This window comes from Pollicipes pollicipes, unplaced genomic scaffold (genome assembly GCF_011947565.3).
Source record: "Pollicipes pollicipes isolate AB1234 unplaced genomic scaffold, Ppol_2.1 Scaffold_6052;HRSCAF=7182_pilon_pilon_pilon, whole genome shotgun sequence".
Classification (NCBI taxonomy): domain Eukaryota; kingdom Metazoa; phylum Arthropoda; class Thecostraca; order Pollicipedomorpha; family Pollicipedidae; genus Pollicipes; species Pollicipes pollicipes.
In genome coordinates, this window is record NW_023596805.1 from 2,143,912 (window position 1) to 2,156,232 (window position 12,321).

A 12,321-nucleotide genomic window follows, 5' to 3' on the forward strand; every position below is an offset into this window, starting at 1 on the left:
GTTCATGGCGTCTCCACTTGCATCATGGCATATTCACGTCACATAAAGCGCAATCTTAATCACTCTCGTGCCATTTCCAACCACGTCACGTTTGTCTCATCTTCGTCTGCTGTTTCTCACGCAGCCTCCTCTCGTTCAACGCGCGATCAAAAACGCCACGCGGAGGAAATTACACCGGATAGTACTTCGTAAGCACTATCTGCTCCTAGCTGACCTTGCCGCCTGTGCGTGTCACAGGGTTTGATGTTCGGCTACGCCACCGATGAGACGGAGGAGTGCATGCCCCTGACCGTGGTGCTCGCACATAACCTCAATCGCCGCATCTCGGAGATGCGGAAGGAGGGCTCGCTGTGGTGGGCCCGGCCCGACTCGAAGACCCAGGTAGGTGCGGAGAGATGGGAAGAGATTCTGAGTCCGGTTCGCACATGTGAACTCAGTGGCCGACTGAGGATGACCCCGTGGTGCTGTCTACAACTGCTAATGTTTGTAGTTAAATGTAAATGTCCACCGTCTTATGGTTGGGAGGTGCACTTGCTGAATACCACTCTGAGTATGTTAGTAATGTGAGTAGCTTGTCACGCTCTTTTCATATTTGGAGAAATACTCGAATCTTTCGAAGAAATGATCGGTGAGCTGAGTATTTAGTGCGCCTCGTAAGGAACGTGCTGCTTACTCATGACAGACTCATTTCAGGACCAGTTTTAGAACTTTTCAAGTTTCCTGAATTACTGATGTGGTAACCGGAATCACTGGCCCGTATTAGTGGTCCAGAGTGCTTATTTTGTGTGCGCATGTATTCGTGTGAGTCGGTCGTTTGATAACGCACTGTCATCTGCCGGAGGCCTGCAAAATACAGTTTTTCGTTTCGCCGCCAGGTGACAATTGAATACGCCAACGACAACGGTGCCATGGTGCCGCTGAACGTCCACAGCGTCGTTGTCTCGATCCAGCACGCCCCGGAGATCTGCATAGAGGATCTCCGGCGGGAGATCATGTCGAAGGTAAAAACTTATGAAACCATTAATGCAGCCGCGCATGTGCCGTTGCCGCAGACAAATATAAGTCAAGTTCAGTAAAGTTAGGAAGCTTAAAACCCTGCCCATGCAACGTGAACGTGATGTCGTGTAGCTTCCCTCCGTAGCCTATTTATAATCTTTTTATTTTAGTGGTTTGTGCTTAACGTACACCAACACAGACAAATATTCGTCACATCGCAGCGCTGAAAGACGGGTAGCATCGCTTCACATGGCTATCTCAATTGCAAGACTATCTATGATTGAGCGTCAACTGCATCAGGGCTATGTCCTGTGCTGAAAAAACATACAATTCCAGATAGCGTGACCTGTGAGATAATGAGAGCCGTTCCTTTTTAATTGAATACACCCGTGAAAAAGTTGTACTTTTATCATGTTTTCATGCCGCGCGGACGTTCCCCAAAGCCGTGCGTGTTTTCACTCCCGCAAGTCTTCTCGTGGTCCCCATCGTTATCCAAACGTGGCTGTCGTGATCTCCGGCAGGTGGTGCCGGAGGTGATCCCTGCCAAGTACCTGTCCCCGCACACCATCTACCACGTGAACCCCTGCGGCGAGTTTGTCATCGGAGGTCCGCAGGGCGACGCCGGCCTCACCGGCCGCAAGATCATCGTCGATACCTACGGCGGTTGGGGAGCCCATGGTGGCGGCGCGTTCAGGTCAGTGTCGTTAGGGGTGCATATGGGTGCAGAGGCGCATGGGGGGAGGGGGGCGGGCAGAGGCGCGCTAACACAGCCCAAGGCACACATTTGTTGGACAGGTTTGATTTGTAGGGTTCCAAGTACATTTTACAGCTCAGGCCGTAATCTTACTCCAGTTATGCTCGCTGCCTGCTGTGCCTTTATCTACCCCCGCCATGGTAACAATGTCCAAGTTGTCTACCGTACCGTGTAAACAACCGTGTCGTAAAGTGTCGTGTTTTACCGTGTCGTAAAGTGTCGTGTTTTACCGTGTCGTAAAGTATCATGATGAGAACAACCTTATGAGCGGCATAAATAATAAATCTAAGACATTACCGATGGTCGGCATCCGCCCTGCCTCACGTGTCTGGTCGCTCCACAGCGGCAAGGACTACACGAAGGTGGACCGGTCGGCCGCCTACGCCGCTCGCTGGGTGGCCAAGAGTCTGGTCAAGGCTGGGCTCTGCAAGCGCTGTCTCGTCCAGGTCAGAGCCTGCTACAATTTACCTGATCCTACTAATTTTCTGCTATCGCTGCAGTTTCCAGTGTGTCTCCCGTATACAGATATATGCCGCGTAATTCTATATCCGCAGTAAGGCACGGGATAAGCATACCCCTTGCCCAACCGCAGAAGTTCAAGTGAACCCTTCGAGTGTTTTCGACTTGGCGAGAGCATGGCGAGCAATAGCGCGTTCCTTCGGCGTGAATGTGAATGGAATTTCACCCTGTGCGTTTTAAGACCAGTAGATCACTCGCACCATATTTGGTCACTGTGGCATAAGTCATTCTCGGGGGCTCGCAAGCGGTGTCGGCCGTCTGTCGGGCAGTTTGCCATACGTATGCCATCCACAAATTCGGCAGTTTGCCATGGATTAAGGGCGAGTTTCAGTCACCAGGCTTGATTAGGCGGTCTGTTGACCTCTGACTTCTGAGAGGTGAAATCAGGTCAGTGACCTGGCATGACCTCATGTAGCGCACTGCGACTGTAAAACTAGCATTTTGGGACGCAGAGACAGTTTGAAGTCATGTCAGGTTAGGAGAGTGCAGTGAACAACGGGTATAAATTATGCCGGCATAGCAATGGAACATGATTGCCAGTGTGTGGCTTAAGTAAGGCCCGGAGTTCCGTTGAAGCAAGTAAGTCATAACGATGGAATGCTATTCCCATGACGAAATCTCTTCTCGTCGCAGCTGGCATACCTTAGACTCGCAGGAACTAGCCTACGTATGTTTTGCAAAATCGCAGTATGACGTGATATGATGAGCTAAAACACACCAATATCGTCCTAAACACACCAAGTCCTAGAATCCATCCTCGACGAAAAGCCATACGTTACCGAGCGTCAGAAAGCAAAATACAGCGAAATGACATTACAAAAGGGCTGTCAAGTGCCAATTACTCATGACGTACGATGTGAAAGGCCTTTTACTTATTACCTTTGTTATATATATATATATATATATATATATATATATATATATATATATATATATATATACATATTATACATACATATATACCTTTGCTAAATATTTATGTATTACTTTTTATCTTCTTGTTATTAAGACCTTTCATAATCATCCTATTATGCATCCAGATTATCACTGGATGTGCACAAATGTACAAATTCCGCAAGTGCTCACAATAGTTCAAAGTTTATCTAAAAAAAACCCGATGTTCCATTCGGCCATGGCTCGTGTTCCTTCGTGAACGTGCGTTCCTTCGAGCAAAGCCGTTCCCGCGGTATTAAACTTTTTGAGCATTACCTCTTCAACAAGAAACTTCCCACACTGAGCTTTGCTCTTCATCGCATTCATACCTTTACACCGTCCGCGTATCCTCATCCGTTAGCACTCACACGAAAAATCTCTGTCACAACCTATGAACACTTGGTTTACATTTTATAGGTGTCCTACGCTATCGGCGTGGCTGAGCCCATCTCCATCACCGTCTTCCACTACGGCACCAGCAAGTACAGTCAGCGGCAGCTGCTCGACATTGTTAAGAAGAACTTTGACCTTCGGCCCGGCAAGATCGTCAAGTGAGTGAGGGACGTCTTCCGATCGCGAGGATTTGAATAGCGGTTTTCTGAGGACTGGATACAATGGGGAGCTATTTGAACGAGGAAGAAATGAAGGGTTCACTGCTTCCGTTTGTTAATGATTTGAAAGGCCCTTTTGGTAGAAAGAGCAGAGAAGGCAATTGGCTGTGAAAGTACCACGCTGGCGTTGTTCCGATCATGCAAGTTTTAAATAGGAATTTGAAAAGAACAAAGAGGGGAACCACCATTTGGACGAGGTGGCTGTCTGTGATAAAATCGCACGCAAGGTTCGTTAGTACTCCGCGCTCTATGCCAGAAGATCATTGCGTAAATCCAACCGTCATGGAAATTAAGTGTCTTCAGTGTTTATGTATGCAGACATGGTGCCAAGGTTTGTTTGGATCTCCATGGCCAGACCCTGACACAAAACCGGTTTTTATCCAGGGAGCTGCAACTTCGACAGCCCATCTACCAGCGCACTGCCAGCTATGGCCACTTCGGTCGCAGCGACTTCCCCTGGGAGCAGCCCAAGGAGCTCATCTTCTGATGTCAACCATAGATGGCAGCACCTGTCGACAATGCCGTGATCTTGTTATATTGTGTGTCCCCGCAGGGACGTAAAAGCGAAAATGATGCCGAAGCCAATCACGGGCGCTGGAATTCGCTCATTCCGTTGCATGATGATGTTCAACCATTCGGTCACATTGACGTCATTTGGTGGCGTTACTGGCAATAATGGTATTGTAATGACATCATTGTATGCATGCATACGGTACAGCTAGCAAGGAAATGTACCGCTGTCAGCCTTAAATGAGACTCCCTGACTGTTTTGCTCCAAGGTCAGACATGACGCCGCGTGCCTTGTGTGTTTTCACTGTCAAATATCTGCGTTTGACATTAACTGTTTTGTTAGATCTGTGTTCTTGTCCGTGTACATGGGCCCAGCTTACCTTTTAGTGGTTTTTAGTGGAAATGACGGACAATGACATCTTTTATTTTTCGATGTGAATTGTGAGAGAAAGGATGTTGCTTGTGCGTTTACACTAGTTAGCCTATAGCCACTATAATGCTGTCTTATTTTCATCGCGTGCGTCAAATTCTGATTGGGGTCTTGGTGTGAGTCATTGACTATTTTGGTGTGGGCCATTACTGTATTGTGTAGTCGGGATGGTTCAATACAAAGGAATGCCTGCAACCACAAGTGCTTTATATATGCAATAATGCAACGACAGAAGTAACAGACTGCACACATAGGGTAATGCCACCAATTTAGGCTACGCTGCTTTACTTCCCGCAGACAACTTATGTATTTTTTAAGCATCAAAAGAACGTATTTGAAGCAAAGACATATCTCAGATGAAAAAGAAGGAAAAAGATCTGCCCTCTAGCCTTGGCGGTTCGCACATTTCTGGCCTAACCTTGCATTAGAAGCACGACTCTTGTTCTGATGAGTTACGAACTTAGAAAGCAAAATGCGGGCTAGGGTGAGCTTGGAAGTGCGACGCGTCATCACATTACGACAATATCAGCTCTATTTTTCGAAATAACCGCACCGCCAATGACGGAAATAAACGACCAAGCACAGAGTGACACCAGACATCAGCAAAGTTCATTTTGATGACAAAGTCTTTTAGTAACGGCGGTAACAACGATCAACAGTTTCTATGAGTATCTTGATGTGAACCGGTGTCGACACTTCTGCATTTCCCCTGATTGTGGGAAATGATGAAAAATATAATGTATATAGCAGGTGGTTCCAAGACGAGGCCGAACAGTACACCAACACCCTGCGCCAATCCGACGGCCTTTCACACAGTCTTCACGGATGTTTGGGCCGGACAACGGGCAACCCCACAGCGGCCAGACCTCGTGGCGCGCAACAGTGATGCGAGGAGTGGGCAACGGCCGGACCGCCCCCGGGACGCAGAGGCCCTCTAGGGCCCTGAAAGGGCCAATTCGGTCACGGTAGTGCCTTCTATCAAGGCCGCTACTGCCGCGCTTGCCCAGCGACTCCGAGACCAGTGAAACGTGATCCCGGTCCCGCGCCCACGAGAACACTCAGGCCGTGGTGTTCAACTTTTGCGCTCGGCTGAGAGAGCAAATAGAGGACACGTTCCAGATTGTAGGCAGTACGAGATGAGGGGAAGGACATCGCCTGCGATAAGTTTGTGTGTGCAGGTGTGAATTGGTAACAAATCTGATAACAATATAGACCAAACAGGATGGAAATCCATTGTTTGACTGATTTGGATGTCCTACTCAGTGGTGGGATACGGTCGAGGTAACTCCCATCATCTCCAGACAGTGAGAGGGGCATGAAGTTGGAGCTGTTAATACGAAAGAGTAATAGCTTTGTTTGCCTGATGCGCCCAGTCGGCGATGGCCGCCTCGCTGGAGCTGTCTTTTTACTGTCCATGTCGTGCAAGGCGTTTCCACGGCGTGAGACCTCGTCCTGGAACAGGCTGCTGTTGTAGCGTCCCAGAACCATGCAACGTTCATGCCGAAGTTTGTCTGATGTAACCTCGATTTTGCTGTTTTGATCGCGCAACGTGCAGACTACGGCCTCGAATGAAACGCCAAACCATCTGTATAGCACGATTCCCGATGAATACATGATAATGATGATCATCATGCTGATTGTGATGGCCACGCGGTCAAAGTTCTGTGGCTTCACGCTACGATCACGTGGTGTGATTTGAAGACTCGTTGATGGATGACGGCAGGATTGGCAGACATTCCGTGCGGAGGGTCTGCGAATGGTCGCTTGTTTCTGCCAGGTCTAGTTTCCAGAACAGAGGCCTGGGAAGGCCAAACAACCAAGCCCCATGTCGCAGAACACATGGTATGCTCATCGGTTCGAAAAATTGCTGTTAAGCACAACACCTGAAATTGCACAGCACGTTTTCTTGGTTTCAATTACTTTTGTCTTTTGCTTGCCATAACTGCTAGCTGAAGTAATAGAAAAATAAACCGCGCAGCGACACATACTCACACAGAACCAAACAAAGTTCCTTGCATATGTCGTGCTTGTTTGCGCCCCTCGCCCCATTTCCACTACAAAAACGGCCACAAACACATTGCGCCGGCGTAAGAGCTGCTCCTTTGTGAGTCCGCAAGCCCGCAACGCATGGGCTTAGCAGCCCGCAGGGGCTTTAGCAGGTATTACTGGCTACAGCGCGGGTATTGGGGAATATTCTATATATAAAATTGTCCCATTTGTGTTTTCTTAACCATTTATGTGTATCTCATTAACTAGCAATTACATGAGTAACACATATTGATGGAAAAAGAAGTTATTCATTTGAGCAAAACTTATTAAAAAGGACTTATATTTCATCACAAAGTTTTCCTGTTATGCAATGCTTGTCATTTCACGAATGGATAATACGTCACTTGCTGTACCTCCTGAGGAAGACTGCCACAATTTATTAGCTGTCCATCCTAGTCAGGTACAATCACTTAACTATACCTTCTGAGAGGAAAAAATCTCGATACAGGGGCAGGAACCAATCTGGAAGAGTCCCAAATTTGTGGTGGACTCGCCATGGGTATAGTTTCCTATTCAGTTTATGCCTTCCAGCTGCAACCCCAACAACAAAATAAGTTAAACCATTTCTTCCTGCTCGGGCCATCCAAGCATATTTTGCAGAACTACACTCCTGGATTTTGCACACCATTTACCAAATAGATCACAAGTCACAGAGAACACAGGTCGCATGAAAACACCCAATGGTTTGTAGGCACATTTGACTGATGCAACTATACAGGACATATTCATACAGCAAATACCAACCAATGCCTAGGCTGTATTGAAAGCATGACCCTGCGTTGAAATTCTAAAAATGCGTGTGAAATATATTGCGGCATACCAATCGAATGGTCTCCAGCTGGGGCGTTATCTGTAAATCATGTAACTTTTTACGGAAATGCTTTCTGTTGTATACATACACTGATTTGGTATTTAGCCAGGAGGAAGGCCACAGGAAACACCAAATACCAATGCAAAAATCGTCGCTCGGAGGTCGGCAAATATTGGTATATATCGTCATCTGTTCAAGGACCTCAGATGCGTATCTAAGGATGATATTTACGTAGCGTACGGACGAGCTCGTATTTGCTAGTAACGCTGAATGGACCATCTGTCCACAAGCAAGTCACGGGGCCATTTATGGTACAATCGTCTTTCACGAAATACCAGATTCACTTTCTGCGTCGATTGTCTGCGTGCCATGTGGCATGAATATATCGGCGCGGACATTTTACGTACACCCACGCTGAGTGTATTTGGAGCTTGAAGTTAGCACTAACAGAACATTTTTGCAGTTAAACTCTAGGCCTCGCTACTGGATGCAGCAAACGTCGATAGCAGGGGGTCATTTTGTGAAATGGTGAAGCGCAGGAGCTCATCCGGTAAGCTTGACTTAAACCGCCCCCAAAAACTAAGTTCTGTCCGGATTTTGGCCCGTTGTATTTGCAATCTCGATCTCAAGTGCTGCATTTTTTGTGTGTGCAAATCAGCCTGCGGCTGCTCAACTTGTTTTCGTTTTCTAGCTGTAAAATTCTGTGATATGGGGGATGAAAGCCCTGAAGTTCCCCACCCAACTGCGAAATCCTGCGCGCACACATGTTGGACAATGCGTCCAGTTCGGGAAAACGTCGTTGAAAAGTGAAGCAAACATATTACCTGTATGTGTGAATCTTTCATTTATAGATGCCTATCTGTGCAATCAGGTGAATTTGACCAACCGCCTTGACTTAAAGGCTGAAGAATATTGCACTTTTTCCCGATTCATGTATTGTCACATCAATTCTTTTCACTTCATTTTTCATTTTCTGCATTTCATTCTTCCCGTATTCCTCTTTTACCTCGATCCATGGGGAGGGAGGTTCGGGTCAGCACTTCGGGGAGGGAGGTTCGAGTCAGCACTTCGGGGGAGGGAGGTTCAGGGTCAGCACTTCGGGGGAGGGAGGTTCGGGTCAGCACTTCGGGGGAGGGGGGGTAAGGCCCTTCGAAAGTATGTTAAGAAACACCCCTGGTCATCGGCCATCATTCAGGTACTTACTGATGTCTGTGCAACTGGAAAAGCTGTTGCTGTAGTGCCTATTGGCTACGGCCAATGTTGTTTTTGATACTCTTTCCATGCCACGCTTCTGTGTGTGAGGCTATCCATTTTGCAGTGTATGCGCCAACTTTGTTTCAAGGACCAAACTGACTTTGTCTTGGAGAAAGAGGAGTTTGTACCTGAGACCAAGGGAATTGCACGTGTTTGCTCTTCGGCAGTCTCTTCAAAATGAGCCACAGTTTCAGATTTTAAAATAACTCTTATGCAACAACTTCACTCAGTGTTGGCCTAAAAAACAAAAAAACACGTCAAGGAAAACATGTTTGGAGATGTATATACTCTTGTTATGACCCTTACTTGGCGTCTAAGGTTAAATATATGTACCTGGGACGGAAAATAAGGTTTCTTGATGCTAGATGAAAATGAAAATGGCACATTTTGATGAAATGGTGATGAAATGATGATGAATGTACAAATGATGAAAATACAAATGAAGAGGCGAAAGTGTTTGCAGCTTTCTTATAGTTTCTTGTTTTGATTTTAATCAAAGTATAAAGTACAGCATGTGTACCTGGAATGTAAAATAAGGTTGGCGAACACGTCAGGGCATTTGGAGGAAACCTACCTGACGGAGCGGCTGCGGGCTTTCAAATTTTGGTACGGGGCGTTCCAAATTTTGGCGGAGTGTTCCAAATTTTGGCGGGGTATTCCAAATTTCAAAATGTGCCAGCTCTAACCGGCAGTAGTGTTTTCACAAGTTCGCGAGTTTGAGCCCGAGCATGAGCTCTGCAAGGCGAAATATTTGCAACTATCGCGTCTGTCCGAGCTTCAGAACTCTGAGTCTAAGGCAACCAATAGGCATTGAGGCTACAACAATGATCTGCATCAAGTTTAAGCCATCAAATTCTAGTATTGTACAATATTGCGGCGAGGCCGCGCTTCCAAATGCGGCAGCGCTGCCAAATCAAACATGGCAGCCGGACACGAATTCTGGCCAAGCGCTGTTGTCCGTGGCGGACAGGTGGCCGTCAGCTGGCACTTCGACTGGTCACGATTGGACATATTTTGGTGACCAGATTTCTCCAGATTGCACTGATTTTCTATTGCTCCATGGAGGCGATTATTGTTTATTCGTTTGAGCTGCAACTAGATTTCGGCTAGTTGCTTCTCCTCCGTCGTCGAAAGCCTTTTCTGCATTCATGACCATTTTTTTGCATATTATCCTGAGTGTTGTGGTCGGCCTCCGGGTGGTGTTGGTAGGTAACGCAGTAGTGATAGCCTTATTCTTCGGGTAAAAACCAGGAGAATGGAGAAATAGGCTAACTAATATTTCGGCAGCATGCCTTTATCGAAACAATAGCAGAAGTGCATTCACTAAGGCTTCTGCTATTGTTTCGAGGTGCATTCACTTTTCTATTGTTTCGATGAAGGCATGTTGTCAAAATCTTAACCTAACTATATATGCATTCTTCTGGGTTTTCTCCGAGGAACAAGGCTATTGCTGCTGTCTTATCTACGTGAATAAGGTTTCTCGCAAATTCACTGAACAACTTACTCAGTGTTGATAGGCCTTTTCACGCGTAGGCCTGAATTCACTTCCGCTACTGTCTCGGGGTGAATTCATTTCTGTTATTGTTTGGATACTGACATGTGGCCGAAATGTCGACCAATTATGTCTCCATTCTCCTGGTTTTTCTCCGAGGAATAAGGCTATTACTACCGTCTTATTTACCTGAATGACGCTTCTTGCGAATACACTGAACAACTTGCGTAGTGTTGGTAGGCATGAAACATTGTTGCGTTCTTTCAGTGCACTGCCAACCGTGGAAGACAGCCCAAACCATGTAGCCTTTTGGACGGTGCTTTTTCTGGCCGTGTAGTCCGTCTTCCGAGATCACCCGTTCCGTCAACATTTGGCGTCGAAATGCCTGGGTTGCGTTCACCCAGCGGACTTCCTTTTGATCATACTTCCGTGTGCTTGTTGTTAAGTATCAAGTGGATCACTTTTTAAAATCTAGCCTAAATCCTGCTAAGAGTTCTCGTCTTTTCCTGTGGTTTTCGGCAATCTTCTTACAGGCTGCAACGAGAGACCACTCTACATGGTTTAAATTGGCCCGTGTTCGTGTGAGAAGCGCTCTGAACTGACCGCGGCCGTTCCGTGTTTGGCTAAGCCTCTTATCAGACAGAGGGATCTCCGTTTCCTTTCTCCTTTGTGGCAGGCTCCTAATGTCGCTCGCCCAACGTATTTGTGTGCAGTCATGTCATAAATTCCCAGGTCAGTACTGAAGGCCATCCAAAGAACTGGGTGAGATTCCAAGCTGTGAGAGCCGGATGCTTCGCCGTTGATACGATGACGTACCCTACACCCCCCCCCCCCCCCCAACGTCCAACCGCAGCTTTTGCTCAGCAGCGAATACCATAGGCCTACCTTTATTGGGATGATTGCTCAGGATTTTTTGTTTTGATTCCAGAAGCGACATTTTTTGTCCGTATTTTGCTGATCGCGACCATTTGAAATGACTCACTTGCGTTCTCACCAGCACCACAGTGACATGAACCTTTGTCGTTACAGGTCCGCATGATTCTGAGCTCATCAGTGAATGTCATAAGCATGACTTTATTGGAATGACTGCTCAGAATTTTTGTTTTGATTTCAGAAGAGGTATTTTTTGTCCATGTTTTGCTGATCGCGACCAATTGAAGTCACTCACTTGCGTTCTCACTAGCACCACAGTGACACGAACCTTTGTCGTTACAAGTCTGCATGATTTTGATTTTGGTTGGGGTGAAATCTGATCCACCGACGTTCGTAACCTGAAAAGAAGTCTGAAAATAACTACTGAAAAGAACTCCAATAGAAAGTTGTCCGGTTTATCGAGTTACTCGTCTTTCCGTTTCATGAACATGTTTTGGTCTATGGTGAACGTCGTGACTTTTGCTCACATCCCATGCAATCTGGACCTCGATGGAAGTTTTGTTGGTTTCACCAATTGTATAGCATTGCAAAGGCGGCCATCTCGTTCAAGTAGACTTTAGAGGTTGTTATCATGTTTTTCTTCCGCATCTTGATTCCTGTCATCTACGTTTTTAGTTTCATCTTCAGCTGTCTTATTTTGCCACTTCCATCATCTAAAATACCCAGCAAATTGAGATATTGGCGTTTGCCTGTATAATGCTTGCATACAGCCCGTGCCAAATTGAGATATTGGCGTTTGCCTGTATAATGTTTGCATACAGCCCGTGGCAAATCCTCGCATCACAGGTTGTCAATTTTTGCTGAAAACTCAATTTCTTTTGAATGTCACTTAAAATATGCGAGTTCATTTAAGTACTCTGTTTACGAGCAAACAGATTGCTTTAAAGTACACAATCCCGGATAATGTCAATGTTGCGCGCGGTGCGTAACTGCACATGTTATGGTATGAGAGCGAAATGTTTAACGCCCATGTGCTACTTTTGGAGAAATGAAATATCCATAGATGACAGTAAGTACCGAAATCGCTTT

The 12,321-nt window shown here is 46.4% G+C and overlaps 1 protein-coding gene across 1 annotated transcript; it reads left to right on the forward strand.

Annotated features, from left to right (window-relative positions):
• Window positions 1-237: 237 nt before the first annotated feature.
• LOC119104579 (S-adenosylmethionine synthase) lies at window positions 238-4,943 on the forward strand (the record flags this gene model as incomplete). The annotated part of the gene is given in 6 exon segments (XM_037228307.1): window positions 238-381; window positions 876-1,001; window positions 1,518-1,690; window positions 2,094-2,196; window positions 3,620-3,753; window positions 4,198-4,943. Coding segments are annotated over 6 exon segments (783 nt in total), but the record flags the coding sequence as incomplete, so codon positions are not given.
• Window positions 4,944-12,321: the final 7,378 nt, after the last annotated feature.